The sequence below is a fragment of the Phodopus roborovskii genome, unplaced genomic scaffold, assembly GCF_943737965.1.
Source record: "Phodopus roborovskii unplaced genomic scaffold, PHOROB, whole genome shotgun sequence".
Classification (NCBI taxonomy): Eukaryota; Metazoa; Chordata; class Mammalia; order Rodentia; family Cricetidae; genus Phodopus; species Phodopus roborovskii.
Window position 1 is genome coordinate 804,930 of NW_026126647.1, and position 17,967 is coordinate 822,896.

The 17,967-nt window shown below is 43.5% G+C and overlaps 1 protein-coding gene across 2 annotated transcripts in view; it reads right to left on the bottom strand.

The window, feature by feature from the left end:
• The window catches only part of Tbc1d1 (TBC1 domain family member 1), a 175,767-nt gene that overhangs the window by 28,863 nt on the left and 128,937 nt on the right, over positions 1-17,967 (bottom strand). For both annotated transcript variants that reach the window (XM_051174030.1, XM_051174031.1), the window contains 2 exons: positions 8,988-9,173; positions 5,809-5,970 (listed from right to left, as the gene is read on the bottom strand). In XM_051174030.1, coding sequence (XP_051029987.1) covers positions 5,809-5,970; positions 8,988-9,173 — 348 coding nt within the window. The remainder of the gene's footprint in view (positions 1-5,808; positions 5,971-8,987; positions 9,174-17,967) is intronic.

Below are 17,967 nucleotides of genomic sequence, written 5' to 3' on the forward strand. Positions count from 1 at the left end.
CTGAGGTCGTCATGCTTTTGAGGCAACAGTTTACTGACTGTGCCATCCCCTCGTCTCCACCTAATGAAGTTCTTGTTCCACTAATGAATTAACTGCACAGGAAGGAACAGAAAACGTGTTCCATTTCCCTCCTCCATCCCTCCCACACCTCACTCTTCCCTCCCCTTGGCTGAGTCCCTCTTAGGTCACCTTTCTAAAGATGCATCACAATCTAAGCAGGTTAAATGCTGCAAAGCTGTGGATACATTGTTAGGGATCCTGACCCCACCCAATCTAAAGCCAACTTAGCAATGCTCTAAGGAAATGAAAGAAGGATACAAATGTCTCAGAAAAGGAAAACAATCAAAGCAAGATAGAGCTCAGGTGACAGAGAGCTGGCTCTTTGTCTCTCAGCAACCAAGATCCCACAGCCCCCTTCATGTAAGCGGAACCCTAAAGATGAAGGGAAAGGGAAGAGAACCGACCACAAGGAAGTTATCTTGAGTGGGTCAACTGTACCCTGGACAGTTGTTGGTTTCCCAGTGTATCAACCTGGGAGACATGTAAGGAAGGCCCAGCTAAGTGACTGCGCCCCATGCATTCTGTGTTTACCTCAGCATTAACTTGACTGACTGTGAGCAGTGTGGGCTTCTGAAAGGATACACCCATTCCCCAACCTCGGGATCCTCTACTGGCCTTGTTTCTGCAGATGTAGCTAAAGCTAGGGCTTAAGATGTCATCATCATGATTATAACCTGAAGTCTGTATCTTGAGATAAGGATCCTTGACAACAGCACCCAGAAAAGGAGTTGAAAAGAGGAGGCAGTGTGCCCATGGAAGCAGAAGAGGAAGCCTGTGTCAAGAAATGATACCGCCGGCAGAAGCTGGAAAAGCCAGGTGCAGTGGAGCTGACACTTGGACTTGGGACTTCAGAGCCATGAGAGGAAAAAAAGTGTGTGTGTGTGTGTGTGTGTGTGTGTGTGTGTGTGTTTTATGCACTGTATTTCCATATTCTTCCCTTCCAACTGGTCTCAGAACCTCCTTGCCTCCCTAAATGTTCTTTGTCTTTCAAAGTAAAATACTCCCCTGAAATAAAACAAGAAAAAAAAAAAAGATTAAAAAATACCAATCCAAAACAAACAAAAACACAAACACACACACACACACACACACAAAAAAAAAAAAAAAAAAAAAAAAACCCTCTCTGAACCTACAGAGTCTATGTTGTGTTGGCTGGTCAATCAAACAAAAAGCACACAAAAAAACTCTCTGAACCTACGGAGTCTGTGTTGGCTGGTCAATTACTTCGGAACATGGAGCCTTGCCCTGGAATTTGATTGACATACCATTGAAGAAAACAGAGTTTCTGTGTGCCAGTAGCTATCAGTACATGGGATTTCATGTCCACTTCCCCCTCTCAATACTGGAATTTTGTGTAACTTGAACTTGTGTAGGTCTTGAAACTTATCTTAAAGAAAACCTTTGTGTATGTGTGGGTGGGTGGGGCACATGTGTGCCACCATGCTTGTGTGGCAGTCAGAAGACAATTCTCAAGAGCTGGTTCTCTGCTTCTACTCTGAGGAATCCAGAGACTGAACTCAGTTCATCAGGCCTGCACACAAATATGTACCCACTGCACACTCTCACTGACTAACTTGTATTGTTTTAGTTACCAAATCTGTAATTATGGCTACACCAGCAACAGGAAACGAACATATCCTAACAGCTGCCTTCTTACATCAATCTATTTCTTTTCTCCTTCCTTACCATTCCTCAGACCTATCTTAGATGCACACACAGGCATACACTGGGGCGCACACACACAGAGCAAATCAGTAATACCTCAAACTCTGACTAAAAGCAAACATTGAACCAGATCACGGTCAGCACGATGAGTGATTTATAGAGGGGCTTTTTCACCAAATACTTTCTGTCAGACTGGAAATTCTTCCCAAGTTAGGAGATGTCCAGTTTCCTCTTATTACTAAGTCTTTCCCCTTATCTTATCAGGATTGATTGTGGGGAGGAAAAGAAATCTGGCCATGTTACCAGAGAGTACCAGACACTCTCATGTTGCAGGGTTAGTGGAGTCTGAGGCTGAAAGCAAGAACTCATGCAGTCAGACCCAGTGCTTTTTGCTCGGACTGTCCCAGACACCATCCCCCATGCTCGGTTTTGCTTTACTCCTAACTCAAGAGGAAACCTTGTCATGGAAGGCAGGCAGGCGAGGAATACTGGCTAAGGCAGAGACCGTTCACCCAGCTCATGTGTGAAGAGTAATATATGCTTACCGCTGTAACGGGAAGAACTCTGACAATGCAAAGAGAGTAAAGACGAAAAGCAAGCCTCCACCCATGACCAGAGCGGACATCCACTTACAGCTATCAAAAAGAGAAAGCTTCAGAAAGCGTGTAGGAGAAGCCCTGCCGCTGGTTTATTAGGACAAGAGTGGGGCTGTGCCAAGTGGCCCAGGGAGCCGGCACATCCACCCACCTCTAACCTGGACATCTGAAATGCATTTGTGAGAGTGTCTCTACGTAGAGATACCAACTGTGAGTACCATGGGTACCGCATTTCTCTCACATGGAAACACCCACTGTGCTGTTTTCCAGGAGTGTGCACGGGATGGCTGGGTCCCTTTGTTTTGGTTTCAGCTACTAAAAAAATATCATAATAAGCATTCTTATTGCAGCGGTCTGTGGCTGATTAATTTCTAGCTTCTGGGAATAGCATTGCCGGGTTGAAGGAAAGAGGAGTTTGTATTTGAACCATTCTGCTGATTGCTTAGTGGACACTCCATAATAACACCCCGAGAGAAACAGCTACTGGCTTCTAGGATTCTATCTTTCAAGAAATCATCTGATGCACATCAAACTTTGCGTTACGTAATATTCTGCAGAATTCTTTCTTTTCCCAAGTTGACTCCTTAATCCTGCTACTCCCATCTCACGTTAAGCTGGAAAAGCTTCCAAGTCCCTAATGGGAGGAAAAGCCTCTTCAGTTACACAAGGACTGCCCTCTGTTTCAGTCTCAGAGGTGACTTAGTCTCTGCTTGTAAGGTCAAAGTCATGGTTTTTGGTTTAGTATTATTTAAAAAGTCTAAGGTGTGGGTGAGCAGTGGCCGTTTGTTTGAAATTGCTAAGTTTAGAGTGTTGAAACTGGATGATGGAGGAGTCTTCGTTTACATTCCTTCAGGGATGACCAAGTCAGAGAAGTCAAAGGGAATTCTAGATCAGCCCTGGCTTACTGCAGTCTATGACGTCTTCCCACAGCCCTGCCCAACTCCACCCCACTGGGTCCAGATGCCTTCAGCTCATCCCCTCACCACATGGGATAGGAAATAAACGCCCAGGTGCCAGGCCTTTGAGAAGCTCAAACATTTGGAGGAGCCACCAGAGGGTGTGCAATTACTTCTGAGGTACCACTTCAGAGAATCGCCTAGCTAACTGTGAGGAGGGAGAGGCAGGTGCATGCATGCATCTCTGCTTTTTTAACTTTTCAAAGCAGCTGACTGGCAACCACTCATCATGAAGGTCACACTGTGACAGACACAATGGGTACAAAATCCATCAGCCTACAGGACAGTGTAAGAGCCAGGCTTGGGCCAGGCTTCCCCTGCTGCCAGCCAGGAGGCAGAAAAGCAGAAAGGTGAACACATCTACCCAGGGTTACAGTGGAGGCGGTGCAGGGCATGCCTCCAGCACTGTCCTCCACATACCTGGGGCCTGAGCGCAGCACTCTGGGGATGGCTCAACCACAGGCAGCTTGGCATGGTGATGGGGACTCCTGCAAGCTGAGGGCCAAGGCCACTGTCACTCAAGTATCCGCAGGAAGGTCAAAACTAGCAATAACTATACCTGAGTACTAAGACATACGCTGTCAAAGCTCAATAAAAGGATTTGTTTATTTACTTATTTACTTATTTATTTGCATGAGTTTGTTCAATGTGTGGGGTTGTGGGAATGGTGGGGTGAGGGTGGTGCACAAATGTGCACCTAATGGCAAAAGTTGACACCAAGTGTCTTCCTCAGTTGCTCTCCATTTTATTTTTGGAGTCAGAGGCTCTCATTGAGCCTGGGGGTCTTGGTCTAGCTAGCCAGCCTGCCTAACGAATTCTCCTTGTCTCTGTCCCTTGAGTGCTGAACTTCTAAGTTTTACATGGTTTCTGGGGATGTGAACTCTAGTCCTCACACTTGTCCACAAAGAGTTTTATCCACTGAGTTATCTCTGCAGTACAGTAAAAGATTTTTAAGAATGTCTAAAAGGGATGGAGTGACAGCTCAGTCAGTGGCTGAAGACACTGGCTATTCTTTCAGAGGACCTGGTTTGATTCCCAGTACTGATATGGTACCTCACAACTGTGTCTATAACTCCAGTTCCAGAGGATCTGACACCCTTTGCTGACCTTGTTGGATAACAAACATGCACTTGATATATAGACATACATGTAGGCAAAACACCCACATACATAAAAAAAATTTTAAAAACCCCTTTATTAAAAGAAAGACCATGATAGAAAAGCTGCTTAGTTCTTAGCCCTCTTAGCAATGAGTAACACAGATGGTCTGCTTCCTACAGCGGTTACAGCCACCAGAAACCCTGAGATGTATGCATGCTTGCAGCCTTCGTTCAGATACTGGATATTCAGAACAAGGTGGAGCAGAGCTCAGTAGCACTAAGTGCAGATTACTCTCAGAAGGTGCCCACTCACACAGACTTCAAGAGAAATCATTATTGTTTTCTTGAAAATATATAGTGAGAATGAATCAGAGCAAAACAAAACCAGAGAGAAGCAGGGGGCCGAGGGAGGGAAACTGGCGGGGGGGGGGGGGGGGGGGGGGACAATTTAGAATAAGGTAAATGATGCAAATTCATGAAAAAGGCAAAACCTGGTACTTAGTATGTCAACCAAGTTGTTAAATTGTTAACAAAACAACAACAAAAACAAACCAAACAAACAACAGAAATGGAATGACAAAGTACAGGCTCACTTTTTTTTTTTTTTTTTTTTTTTGAGAATTACTGTGACAAATTGCTAGAAACATTTCCAGACGTCATCTCAAGTTCTGTCTCTCCTCTTCAGGGACAAAGTAAATTCAGACTGGCAGACAGCAGCGAAAGGTACCCATCCCAAGCCACCTAGGACAGCAGACTCAAGTGCCATGTTCTAGGGTTTCAGTTCATTTATTTATTCTTCATGACCACCATTGCCATCCACATCCTACATATGTACAAACTAAGGCTCAGCAGTTAGCAGCATTTACTGCTCTCGCAGAGGCCCTGAGTTTGAGGTCCCTATCAGGTAAGTGACAACCACTCATAACTGTGCCTCTGATGTCTGTGGGCGCTCACATGCACAGGCTCACATAATTAAAACCAAGTGGGGCTTCCTCGGAGAGGCCAAGTCTTTGCTTAAGATTACATTACAAAGTGCTTATCTGGATGGGGCCAAAATCCAGACAGATCCCCTGCCTAGAAGGTGAGCTGAACACTCTGCTGTTTCCCTAGGATACCCAACCAGCAAGAAACCGCACACAGTTTCTTTTTAGTTTCCTATTTAATTTATCATATCACTTATCCAACTCACAGGCAACTAAGCCTTGGGTTTTCCCATCGACATACTGGTCCCTAGTTTTCCGGGCATTTTCATTAATGTAACTGAGATCATCACAAAAGGTGCCGGGAACCCACATCAATCAATTAGACTGACATCTGGAAACAAGATGAAAAGCAAGACTGCCACAAAATTAGACTTGCAAATGTCTTTACTCCACCCTATTAGTCGTCACAGTGGGTGTGGCTGGCTAGACAAGGACTTTAAACACTTACCTTGCCCAACAGCTGAGTGCATTTTTTCCATGTCAAACTTAATTTTGGATCTTCCTGGAGTACTAAGCATCTTTTCCCACACCATAGTTACTTCTTTAAGACAAGGAGTGATTTCTTCATAATCGAGCTTCAGGCGTTTGTTAAACAAATCGTTCTCAGAGGCTGGAAGAGATGAGGGAGGGCGGGTGAGCGGAAGCCCCAGGAATGCTAGCTGTCATGACTCCTCATAGCCCTTGCTCTTACCACCACTGCGATGCCAACAGCACAGATCAAGCTGAGGCCACCTGCCTTCCTCCCTTAATGCTAACATGCATCTTCATCCAAACCACCCTAACTGTGCCCCATCAGAGACCAAAGGTTGTGTAAGAAAGGCCGCTGAGCAAGCCAGGTGATGGAACCCAGTCAGTGAGCAGCATCCTCATGGCTTCTGCTTCAGACCCGGCCTCCTGGTTCCTACCTTGAGCCCCTGCCCTGTTTTTTTCCTGGTGATGGACGGTAACTTTCGTCAAATAAACCTGTTTTTTCTCTCCAAGTTGACTTTTTTTTTTTTTAGTGTTTTATCACAGCAACAGAAAGCCAACTAGGACAATGTAACAGTCCTAACACCAGCACAAGTTATCCGTGTCCCTGGAAAAATCGCAATCCCAGCTGCCAGCTGCCAAGAGTCAACAACACAGACAGGCAGATGTGATGGTGGGGTTAGCGTCTCTCCAGGATGCAAGGTTTCTGGAGTGGTGATTAGCACTGGATCATGTACTCAAAAAGCAGAAAGCTGTGTTATCCAGAGAAAGCCTTTGTCATGCACACTCCTCTATTTTCTTTTCCAAAGGGCATGCAAGCTTGGACTCTGATCAATTTCAGGACCCATGCACACCTGCAACTTCAACTTCTTTTAAGAAGTGTATGGGAAAAAAAAAAGACAAATTAAAGAATAACGGTTCTGTGTACACAGTACACCCTCTGATTGGTTCCTGTCTGATCTAGCTTCTGTGCTTCTGTATTTAAAGAGAAAATTCTGTCCACCCAACTCACTCCTATCAAGCTTACTACATATTTTTAAGTAATCAACTTGGTACTGTCGATTACATCTCAGTAATACAGGTTTGCACAAACTAAGGAATTAATGCTTCCTATGTTAAATTTAGCAAGTAGATTGCACTCTGACCACAAGATGAACATATCCTGGGCTGTACAGAGGTAAGATAAATAAATGAACTCAAGCAGTAATGCGCTAAGACCACCAGAATAAACACTGCCGACAAGCCTGCTAAAGCAGCCAGTGGGCACAACACAGCCCCTGGCCCGGTGACCAAGGCAACCCCGCATCCACTCAGCTGCTCATGCTCAGGCTTCTGGTGTATACTGGTTCTTCTTCACCAGGTACAGTCATGACAAGGGCAGACAGTCTCATGCTCCTTCTGTAGGTATGCCTCGGTTTTCATTTACCTGGTCACCTGCAAGACTGGCTGAAAAGCACTAAGCATGAGGACCCACATAGTGAGTCTTACTGCCTTTTCAGTTTCCAATAGAGATCTCCAAATACATAACTGTTACCCGATGCCCCAGACACCCCCCCCCACCGCCGTGTGTGTATGCTGTGTGTGTGTGTGTGTGTGTGAGAGAGAGAGAGAGAGAGAGAGAGAGAGAGAGAGAGAAGCTATAATATATACACAAAGGGTCTATAAGGTAAAACAAAACAACAACAACAAAAAAAAAACATTAAAAATAAATTCCATGACTAAGCAGAGAAGCTTCCTTCTGCAGTAGATGAGGGGCACTCATTTCTAAACAGGATGTCTCCATCAATTCCTTCCCCTCAGGGCTCAGTGAACCTTACTAAGAGGAGGCAGAAAGATTGTAAAAGTCAGATGGGAAGGGGAACCAAGCTTCTAAACACATCAGGACTGCACAAACGAACTCACAGAGAGACAGGGCCTGCACTGGCCACTGCCAGGTGGGTCCAGTGCTCAGAGAAGTGGACAAAAGTCCCCATCCCTAGCCCAGAAGCCTATGACCAAGGATGGTACTCAGTGAAACACACTAACTTTGAAACTGCCTTAAGCAATGTCACCACGAGTGAACCTCATGCTACAGGAGTGTTCAGAACCCCCATGCAAAATCATTAGGGTTTCAAATTCAGTTGGCACTTGCTTCCCACAGGGGACACATATGTGGATGCATAAGCTACTCTGAAAATGGCATCTATTGATTCAAGTCTTGAAATGAAACAGGAAACAAATACAACTTAAATTTCTAAGTTCCTGTCATATTTTGATAATGTTGGTTATAGTGGGATAATCTTTTTGTGCACTGTGAAGATGTGGTCTCTGTCAAGGCACATTCTGATTGGTAAAATAAAGAGCCAAAAAAAAAAAAAAAAAAACAAAAAAAAACAAAAAACGGCCAATAGCTAGGCAGGAGAGGATAGGAAGGATTTCTGGAAAGAGATAGGAACTTTGGGGAGAAAAGAGGTGGGATTCACCAGCAAGATGGAAAGGGAGTTGGGTGTACAGTATGGAGGAGAGATAACAAACCATGTGGCAGAATGTAGATTAATATAAACCGGTTAAAGTTATAACAGCTACTTGGGAATAAGCCTAGCTAAGTCCAAGCTTTCATACATAGTAAGAAGTCTCTGTGTCATTATTTGGGAGCTGGTGGTCCACAGAAAGTCCACCTACAGTTGGTGTATCCATACAGGAAAAGCTGTTTCTTTCTTTTCTTTTTTTTTTTTTTTTTTTCTTCAGGAACTCATTAAACAGCCACATAAAATGAAGTTATAACCTTAAAGATTTATATAGGATCAATTTATTCTCAATATTATGGCTGAGGATTAAAAAAAGAAAAAAGAAAACTCATAACCCACCACAAATCTATTATCACAACAACACAGACCAACCAACCAACCAACCAATCAACCAACCAACCAATACAAACCACTTCTGAGGGTTAGTGATTAAACGGTGCTTATATTTCAGAAGTTATAGACATGGTGCTTATGATGCCATGCTGGAACACTGGAATACCTAACATAGTACGATTCCCTTTAAATGTCTGGAAAGTAAGTGGTGTCAATATGACTTTGAAAGAGTAAACAGACATGTATGGTTAAGACTGTATCCTGTGTGCAAGGTCAACTAAGAGCATCAGTTTTGATCAGCGTCAACCTCCAAACCAACCTTGCAACTTCTGATTCTCCTTCTCCATCCTGAGCAGCAGTATCTGCTGCAGAATAGCCTTTTTCCACAGCTCTCGAAGCTCTCTCGATGTCTTCTTCTTTTCTTCCGGTACAGGGCCAAATGGTCCATCTTCACACACTGGCTCTAACGGGGATCGTGGTGGGAGCTCTCCAAGCTCTGAATAATCTGGAAATCGAAAAAGGACAATGCAGGGCGGCATTTCTTTCTTTTAAATTCTCTTTCCCCCTTTCTCCCTCTCCCCCCACCCCCGTGTGTGTATGTAACACAACTTTGTGAATTCACTCTCTCCTTCCACCCATAAGTAGGTCCTAGAGACTGAACTTGGAGCATGGGCTCACACGGTAAGCACCTCTACCCACATCGTCAACTCAACAGCCTCAGAATGGTCTGTTTTTCAACAACAAAAATATGTATACAAATGCTTTACCAATTCAGAAGTTTCTGCTCATTATTTAAGATACAACATTTATGTTCTGGGGCCAGCAAGATGGCTCAGCAGGTGAAGGTGCTTGTCACTAAGGTTGGAGACCCGAGTTTGCTCTCCCGGACATAGACATGGAGGAAGGAAAGAAGTTGTCCTGTGACCTTCAAGTGAGTGCTGTGGTGCATGCATACAGAGAAATGCAACTTAAAAGTTATGTCTTAATATTCATCACAATAGGTTACATATGCATCACAAACATGAAATAAATGATACATTAAATAGGAAGCAAAAGCTGGAGTAGTTTGCGAAATGTCTAAAGATACTCTTTTAATGACAATCATTAGTTGTTACTATGTTTCTACAATCACTTAATTTAATACAACCGCCCTAAGAAACTGGTATTTAGTTTTATAAAATATCTAGTTTTATATTTTAAAAAGCCTCGATAATGACAAACCAACAAGGTATAGGTGTTTAAGAGACTTGCTTGTTGTTGTACAGCCAGGCAGCATGGGGACACAGTAGCTTGGCTTACATAAGCACTCTGTCACATCATTAGTTGTTTCGAGAGAGTTAAATATCCTTAAGAGACAATACGAACCAGGACAGTTAACAGATCACTGTCAAGTGCATGACAGTTGTACAAGTAGTCACTTATCTGGACAATTCTAGAAGACACACGGGGCTTGAAAAGGAAACTAAGGCCCAGAAAGACCAACTGTCTGAGTAAGCAGCTGAGCAGGGACTTGAGATCTACCTGGCTCAGGTCGGTGATTTCCACCAGAAGCAACTTCAACTCCAAGGTTCCCTCCCTCATCAGTTTCTAAATTCCCATGTTTTATTTGACCCCTCACATCTCATGAATCTCAATCCCTCTCTGCAGAAACCATGTTCCTGTTACACATGACATGGTAACTCTCAAATACTTTACAGACATGAACAGACAATGTCCCTGCTCCCTGTAACCTTAGCACGAAAAGGCAGCTGAGGACCTTGCACAACAGGGTCCGCATGACAAGCAGCACTCCCAGGAGCCTGTGCGCCCTGAACTTAAGGAGCGCGGGTCTTAGCATCTGCAACTGGAACAACCTTCACAGGCAGCTTAGGTCTCAGGACCACCCCAACAGAGTCTGTTCAGACTGGCAGCTCCAACACAATCCTGTGTTCTCATTGCCCCAGCAGCCACTGGCACTAGCTGTTCCCTGCCTTTCCTGATCTTGAATCTCCTGCTGAGATCCTTGAGCGCACACAGACGCACAAAATGCTCGACTTCGTCTAATAACCTGCCTGTCTGAACTAAGAATACTGGGTTGTAACTCAGCTAGTGGTTTAGGCTGCTGGGTCTCAAGTCCAGTTCAGCTTCTCAGTAGAGCTGTCTACAGAGGTGTGAAGCACCAGCCTGGACTTCAGTTTTTCGTGAAACTAGATCTGCAAGACTGCGAGCATTGTTTTATGGTGAGGATGATGCCAGGTTTAAGACATAAATCTCTTCCTAATGTCCTCTGCTTTTGCCTACTTGCAAGTCATTGGTGCAGTTTGTTGGGTGATAAAAAAAAAAAAATAAGCTTGTCTGATTTTCATAGAAGCCTTATGAAAGACTTCAAACCGTAACCAGACAGAACAGATGGGGAAGGACATCATCAAAGGGAAAATCTACCAACAACAGGACACTGTAATTCTAACATCTATGCACCAAACAACAAGGACACCCAAGTCAATAAGAGAAATACTTAAATCAGATATTAAGTCACACCCACTGATAGTGGGAGCCTTTAGTACTCTACTCTCTCCAACAGACAGGTCAAACAGAGAAATACTGGACCCAACTGACATTATAAACCAAATGGACCCAAGATATTTTCAGAACATTTTGCCCAAACACAGAAGAATATAACTTCTCCTCAATACCTTAAGGAACTTTCTCCAAAACTGAACAAATACTCTGATACAAAGAAAGTCTCAACAGATACGAGAGAACTGATATAACACCCTGCATCCTATCTGACAACCATGGATTAAAGTTGGGTATCAACAACAGAAAACCCACAAGTGCACAGAAACTGAACAACTCTCTACTGAATAAAAAGTGGACCAGGACAGAAATTAAGGAAGAAATTAAAAACTTTCTTGAACTGAGTGAAAATGAATACACAACATACCCAAACTCATGAGATACAATGAAGGCAGTTCCAAGAGGCAAGTTCATAGCACTGTTATGTTAACAAATTGGAGAGATCTCAACAGCACATCTGAAAGATCTAGAATAGAGAAGAAATCAAACCCAAAAGGAGGAGATGGCAAGGGACAAGGCAATCACACTCAGAGCTGACACCAATAAAATAGAAACAGTAACAACAAAACAATACAAAGATTCAATGAAACAAAGATTTGGTTCTTTGAGAAAAAAATCAGTAATACTGAGAAACCTTTATCCAAATTAACTGAAAGACACAGAGAGAAGATCCAAATTAGCAATACTAGAGGTGAAAGGGAGCATAAAAACAGACACTAAAGAAATCCAGAGAATCATAAGAACATACTTTTAAAAACAAGCTGTACTCTACCAAATTGGAAAATCTAAAAGAAATGGGTAGTTCTCTTGATAGGTACCACTTACCAAAGTTAGATCAAGATTAGATAATCAATTTAACAAATAATCCAATATAAAAAAACAGAGCTATAATCCCTAGTGAAATGGAAGTAGTTATCAAAAGTCTCCAAATCAAAAACAGTCTAGGACCAGATGGTTTTAACACAGGATTCTAACAGACTTTCAAAGAAGAGTTAATGCCAATACTTCTCAAATTATCCCACAAAGTGGAAACAGAAGGAACACTGTGCAATTTGTTTTATGAGGCCACAGTTATCCTGATACCCAAACCACATAAAGACCCAACAAAGAAGGAGAATTACAGATCAATTTCCCTTAGGAAAGTAGATGCAAATATTCTCAATAAAGTATTTGTAAACCTAATCCAATACACATAAAAAAGGTCATCCATCATGACCAGGTAGGTTTCACCTGCGAGATGCAGGGATAGTTTAACAAATATAAAATTGGTAAATGTAATCCTCCATACAAACAGAAAGACAAAACCGTATGATCATCTCATTAGATGCAAAAAAAGCTACTGACAAAATCCAACACTCCTTTCATGGGAAAAGTCCTGGAGAGATCAGGGATACAAGGGATATAGCTCAACCTAGTAAACACAATGTACAGCAAGCCTACAGCCAACAACAATCCAAATGGAGAGAAACTCAAAGGCACTGCCACCAAAATCAGGAACAAGATAAGGTTGTCCACTCTCTCCATATCTATTCAATATAGTATTTGTGAAGTCTTAGCTAGAGCAGTAATGCAACTGAAGGAGACCAAGGGATACACATTGGAAAGGAAGAAGTCAAAGTACTTTTACATACAGGTAATAGGAAGTTATACATAAGCGACTTCCAAAATTCCACCAGGATACTCCTACAGCCGATCCACACTTTCACCATAGTGGCTGGCTACAAAATGAACTCACTAAAATATACACAATAGACAAACAGACTGAGAAAGAAATCAGGGAAACAACACTTTTCACAATAGCCTCAAATAATATAGAATATCTTGAGGTAACTCTAAGAAAACAAGTAAAAGACTTATATGCTAAAAACTTTGAGACACTGAAGAAAGAAACTGAAGAAGACATCAGAATATGGAAGGAGCTCTTGGATCAGTAGGATTACTGAAGTGAAAACGGCCATGCTACCAAACACAATCTACAGGTTCAGTGTAATCCCCATCAGAATTCCAACACAACTCTTCACATATCTTTAAAGGACAGTTTATAATTTTTCATGGAAACATACACAAAAATCCCAGGATAGTTAAAATAATCCTGAGTAATAAAAGAACTGTGGGAGGTATCACTATCCTTAACCTCAAATTGTATTACAGCTATAGTAATAAAACAGCATGGTACTGGCACAAAAACAAACATGCTGAACAGTGGCATAGAACTGACGACCCAGAACAAAATCCACACACCTATCCACATCTGATTTTTAAGAAGAAGCTAAAAGTGCATGCTGGTCTAACTGGATGTCAGGATGCAGAAGAATGTAGATAGATCTATACTTATCACCCTGCACAAAACTCAACTCAAAATAGATCAAAGACTTCAACACAAAAAGAAGAGAAAGTGAGGAATAGCCTTCAAATCCATTGGCACAGGAAAAAACTCAGAAACAGAACACTGTTAGCTCAGGCACTAATTTCAACAATTAATATAAGTGGAATTTCACGAAACTGCAAAGTTTCTGCATGACAAAGGGTGTCATCATCTTGGCAAAATGGCAGCCTACAGAATGGGAGAAGAGTTTTTACCAACTATGTGTTCAGTGGAGGGCACAAAAGACACAAAGAACTCTAGAAGCTAAATTCCAAGAAAGTAAATAACACAATTTAAAAAACGGTATATATTTAAAAAGAGAATTCTCACAGAAGGAAACTCAAATGGCTAAGAAACATTTGAAGAGATGTTCAGCATCCTTATTCATCAGGAAAATGCCTTCCTCAGGATGGCTAAGAACATTACAAAAATGACAGCTCATGCTGGTTACTTGTGGAGTAAGGGGAACACCCACCCATTGCTGTGGGAGTACAAACTCGTACAACCACTATGGAACCCCAAACACAAACAACAAACATAAAAGGATCCCAGAAAAGGGAACCAGTGAAGCCTGGAACATCTTGGGAAGATTGAGCAGAAAAGACAGAAATCAGAGGGAGAGAACATAGCAAGGCCTTGGAGAACATGCGACATCGGTAACAAGGGACTGGGCAGCAGCTCTTTAAAACCACATTTATTCTTAAATTATATAAACTCTATTTATCTACCTATCACCCATCCGCCCATCCGTCCATCATCTATCTATCCACTGATGTAACTACTGATCTATGTATCTACTGATCTATCATCTACCTACCTCAATGATGTCTAAAGAGATAAATGGGTATTTAACACACACATACTTTTACACACATTAACTTTGTAAGAAACATCACAGACTGAGTATTAAACTTCATCCTACAACCAAGCATCCATGCACTTCACCCCAGAACAATGGTTAAATAAAACCAAGTTCTGTCCCCAAGGTGATAGCTGAACAGGCCCCATTCCAAACAGCATCAGGAGTGGCTGAAGACAGGTCAACAGGGTGACAAGGGCTCAGAGGGCCATTAACGATAAAAGAGCCAACTCTAACTGAGCCCTTCTGTGGGGCGGGGACCGTGGAGACGTACAGCCTGGGCAAAGCTGCAGAGGGAATCAGAGACCACAAACAGTTCCAACAAGGCCGGAGGAAGAAGGGGGTGCACATAGACTGTAAGAACTAGGTCAAGGTGGTAAGCTGAAGGGCCTCCTCTTAAGCTAGACCCCTACCCTGAAACCCACGCACAGAAGAAGTGAAACAATGGCGTGCCACAACTGTGCCAGAGAGTCAGAAGGCACCAGAGAACCAAATGCGTTCGCTGACTGATACCCACACTAGGCCCTTGATCCACAAGCAGTTGCAGAAAGACTTCAGACCACTCAGCATTAATTTACACTGCTGGTGTCTGGGACTACAGCTGCTGCTCAAGCTTCCTTTCCCTGGAGCTTACAATCAGAGTTCCCAGTGGACAAACTGTAGGCAGTAAGTTCAGTCCTCAGAACTGCTTCTCAGAGTATGTCCCAACAAGAGGCAACCCTGACAGCTGTGAGAAGTGGAGTCTTGGCCCCAACCATCCAGGCCTGATAACCCATAAACTACAGGGCAGACCCAGGCAACTAGGCTTTCACAACTGGGAGTTCTATTCACAGACACGGTTGAAAGCCCCGGATCTGGGCACTCAGCATGTTTACTGCCACTAAATTTTTATACATTTGCCTTAGTGTGACAATGTAACATGAGACAACAGGCATGTCTTGTATTTATTTTATTTTTTGCAGTGCTGTGGATTTTTGTTTTGTTTTGTTTTTGAGACAGGGTTTCTCTGTGTAGCTCTGGATGACCTAGAACTCACTTTGTAGACCAGGCTGGCTTGAACTCACAGAAATCTGTCTGCCTCTGCCTCCCAAATGCTGGGTTTAAAGGTGTGTGCCACCACTGCCTGGCCAGTGCTAGAGAATCTTAACAAAGGCTCCATAAACACTTGGTAAGTAGTCTACCATCGAGCTAACCCCTTAGTCCCAGGGGTACCTTTAAATAAATTTCAAATTAAACAATGACTCTAGCCATCATGTGCGCCCTGATCACTAAATAAAGTACAAAAAAAAATCTGTCTTTTCAAACACTGGCCAAATTGCATTATCTTAGTCAAAGGAAATTGTCTGAACTAAAATTAGTAACATTTTAAGAAATACATTCAGAAAGGGGTGATCCCTCCCTGCTGACCCTGCTCCACCACCCACACAAATCTGAGCAATAATAAATTTCCTTCCAAAAAAACACAGATCTGAATATAAATAGTCAAGGACAGAGACGGCTGAGTCACTCAGCCCAACAGAAAAACATACTACAAAAAGCTAAGGGCGCGATTTCCCAGCCCATGCTGTTTAGCCAACTGCAGTGAAGCACCTTGTTTGGAGCACAGCTTCCAGCACGCACCTCCCCCAACCCTGTGCACCTCTTCCCAGCCCTGGTCTCTGTAAGAAAGGATGCTCCTGGACCACTCTGCCAGGAAAGGTGCGGTCAGAAGCCCAGGGTCCCTGTGCTGCAGCTTCTACTGAGGCATGGTGAAGAGGACCACACAGAAGACACCCACTTCCTCACCCACCCTCAAGCTTCTCCCAGCTAAGTCACAGGTGTAACCATGGCACAGATGTTATGGGGGTTAAAAGAAGAGCTGGAAAGTGATTAGATTACACTATGCAGAGTGGGAGAGTGTGTGTATGCTTTCAAACAAACCCACACCTGGGTTGGGGGTTGGGCTTCTACAGCTGTACCTAATCTCCTACCCAATGCCATCATATTGAAGGCCAGGGCTTAAACATAGGAATCTGGGGAGGGTCACATATTCAACCACAGCAGGGGTAAGTGCCATTCTAAACTGCGCCTTCAATCTATTTCCACAAACAGATTATGCTCCATGCTCTATAGGAATTCTGTAAACATGACAAATCCACTGAATTATCCCAGGGACAGGGACTACGTCTTATACATTTCAGACATTCAATAAAGCTTTTATTAAGGACATGACAAAGATTATTACAAGGGCTGGAGATGCACCCCTATGGTGAAGGTGAAGCACTCATCATTATTACACACACACACACACACACACACACACACACACACACACACACCCTAAACAAGACAGAAGGAAGACCTACTGCTGTGGGCTCAGAGGTGTATAGGATGGAGCTGAAATCTGGGTGGAAAAGACAGACTGTAACATAGCAGCACAAATGGCAACTTTCAAAAGAAGCCCAATTTTTCCCTTTTTGGCCCAGGGAAAGTGTAAATATTTATCTTCATATTTGTATATTTTTACATATTCATGAAGACATACATTTTTTAAAGGGCAAGTTTCCCACAGTGCTACTTCCCCAGATAAGCACACCTACTACTAGTTCCTTATACCCTTCCCTGCCCTTCATCCAACTCTCTCTGCAGGTTACATTTTCCTAGCACTGCACTGGGGTAGCTCCTTGGCCCCTAACTGCTTCATTAAAGGGCCATAATGGGGTGGAGGGGCTGAAACACCCAGCATACGCATGTTGGGCCAAGGCTCTGAAGCAGGGGGATCATGACCCCTGGGTCACAACGAACAGAGTGGGGTGCACACTAGGGTCACATCACAGGCTGTGATGGGTGGAAAGGGAAGAAAGCTTGGATGGGAAACAAATGGCATTGTAAGAGTCTCAGGGAGGGGTAGCATGAGGGGTGTAGGAAAGCAATGTGTGGCCTAGGGAAGAATCGGAATCTCACTGCAGCCTTTGCTAGACTCCAGGCTTGAGTGGCCACAAACTCCAGCCCCAACCTCTGCTGCCCACCCCTGCTTGTGAGTGTCTGTCACTGAAACCCCAATCCCACCCACCTATTACACAATGCTTATCTTGAGTGTGAAAGGAAGACATGGCCTGAGAGCCAGGAAACACGTTTGTGCTTTGCTGGGGAGAGAGGATGGGGAAATGTACACAATCAAACAAGAGGCTTAAATAGTGGTCCCAGTTCTCCACATGGCTCCTCCATGTAAAATGTGGGACTGAGGTCTTTCTCCCCAGAAAACAGCACTAAGGCCTTCCTAACAGGGCAACCATCCTGGATCTATCAGCTTGGGAGGCACCCTCCCCCTCCTCCTCCACTCCCTCCTCCTCAGGTATCCATGACCCTGAGGCAGCTGGCAAAATGTCTCCCAGGCCGGGGGTGGGGGGCAGGGGGCTTCTTTTTGACAATATTACTATTCGCCAAATATGACAGTCTGATGCTAACAGTGACCTGAACAGAGATGTGATGGTAACACAAGCCTATAAATCCAGGCACTCAGGAGGACTTCATGTTCAA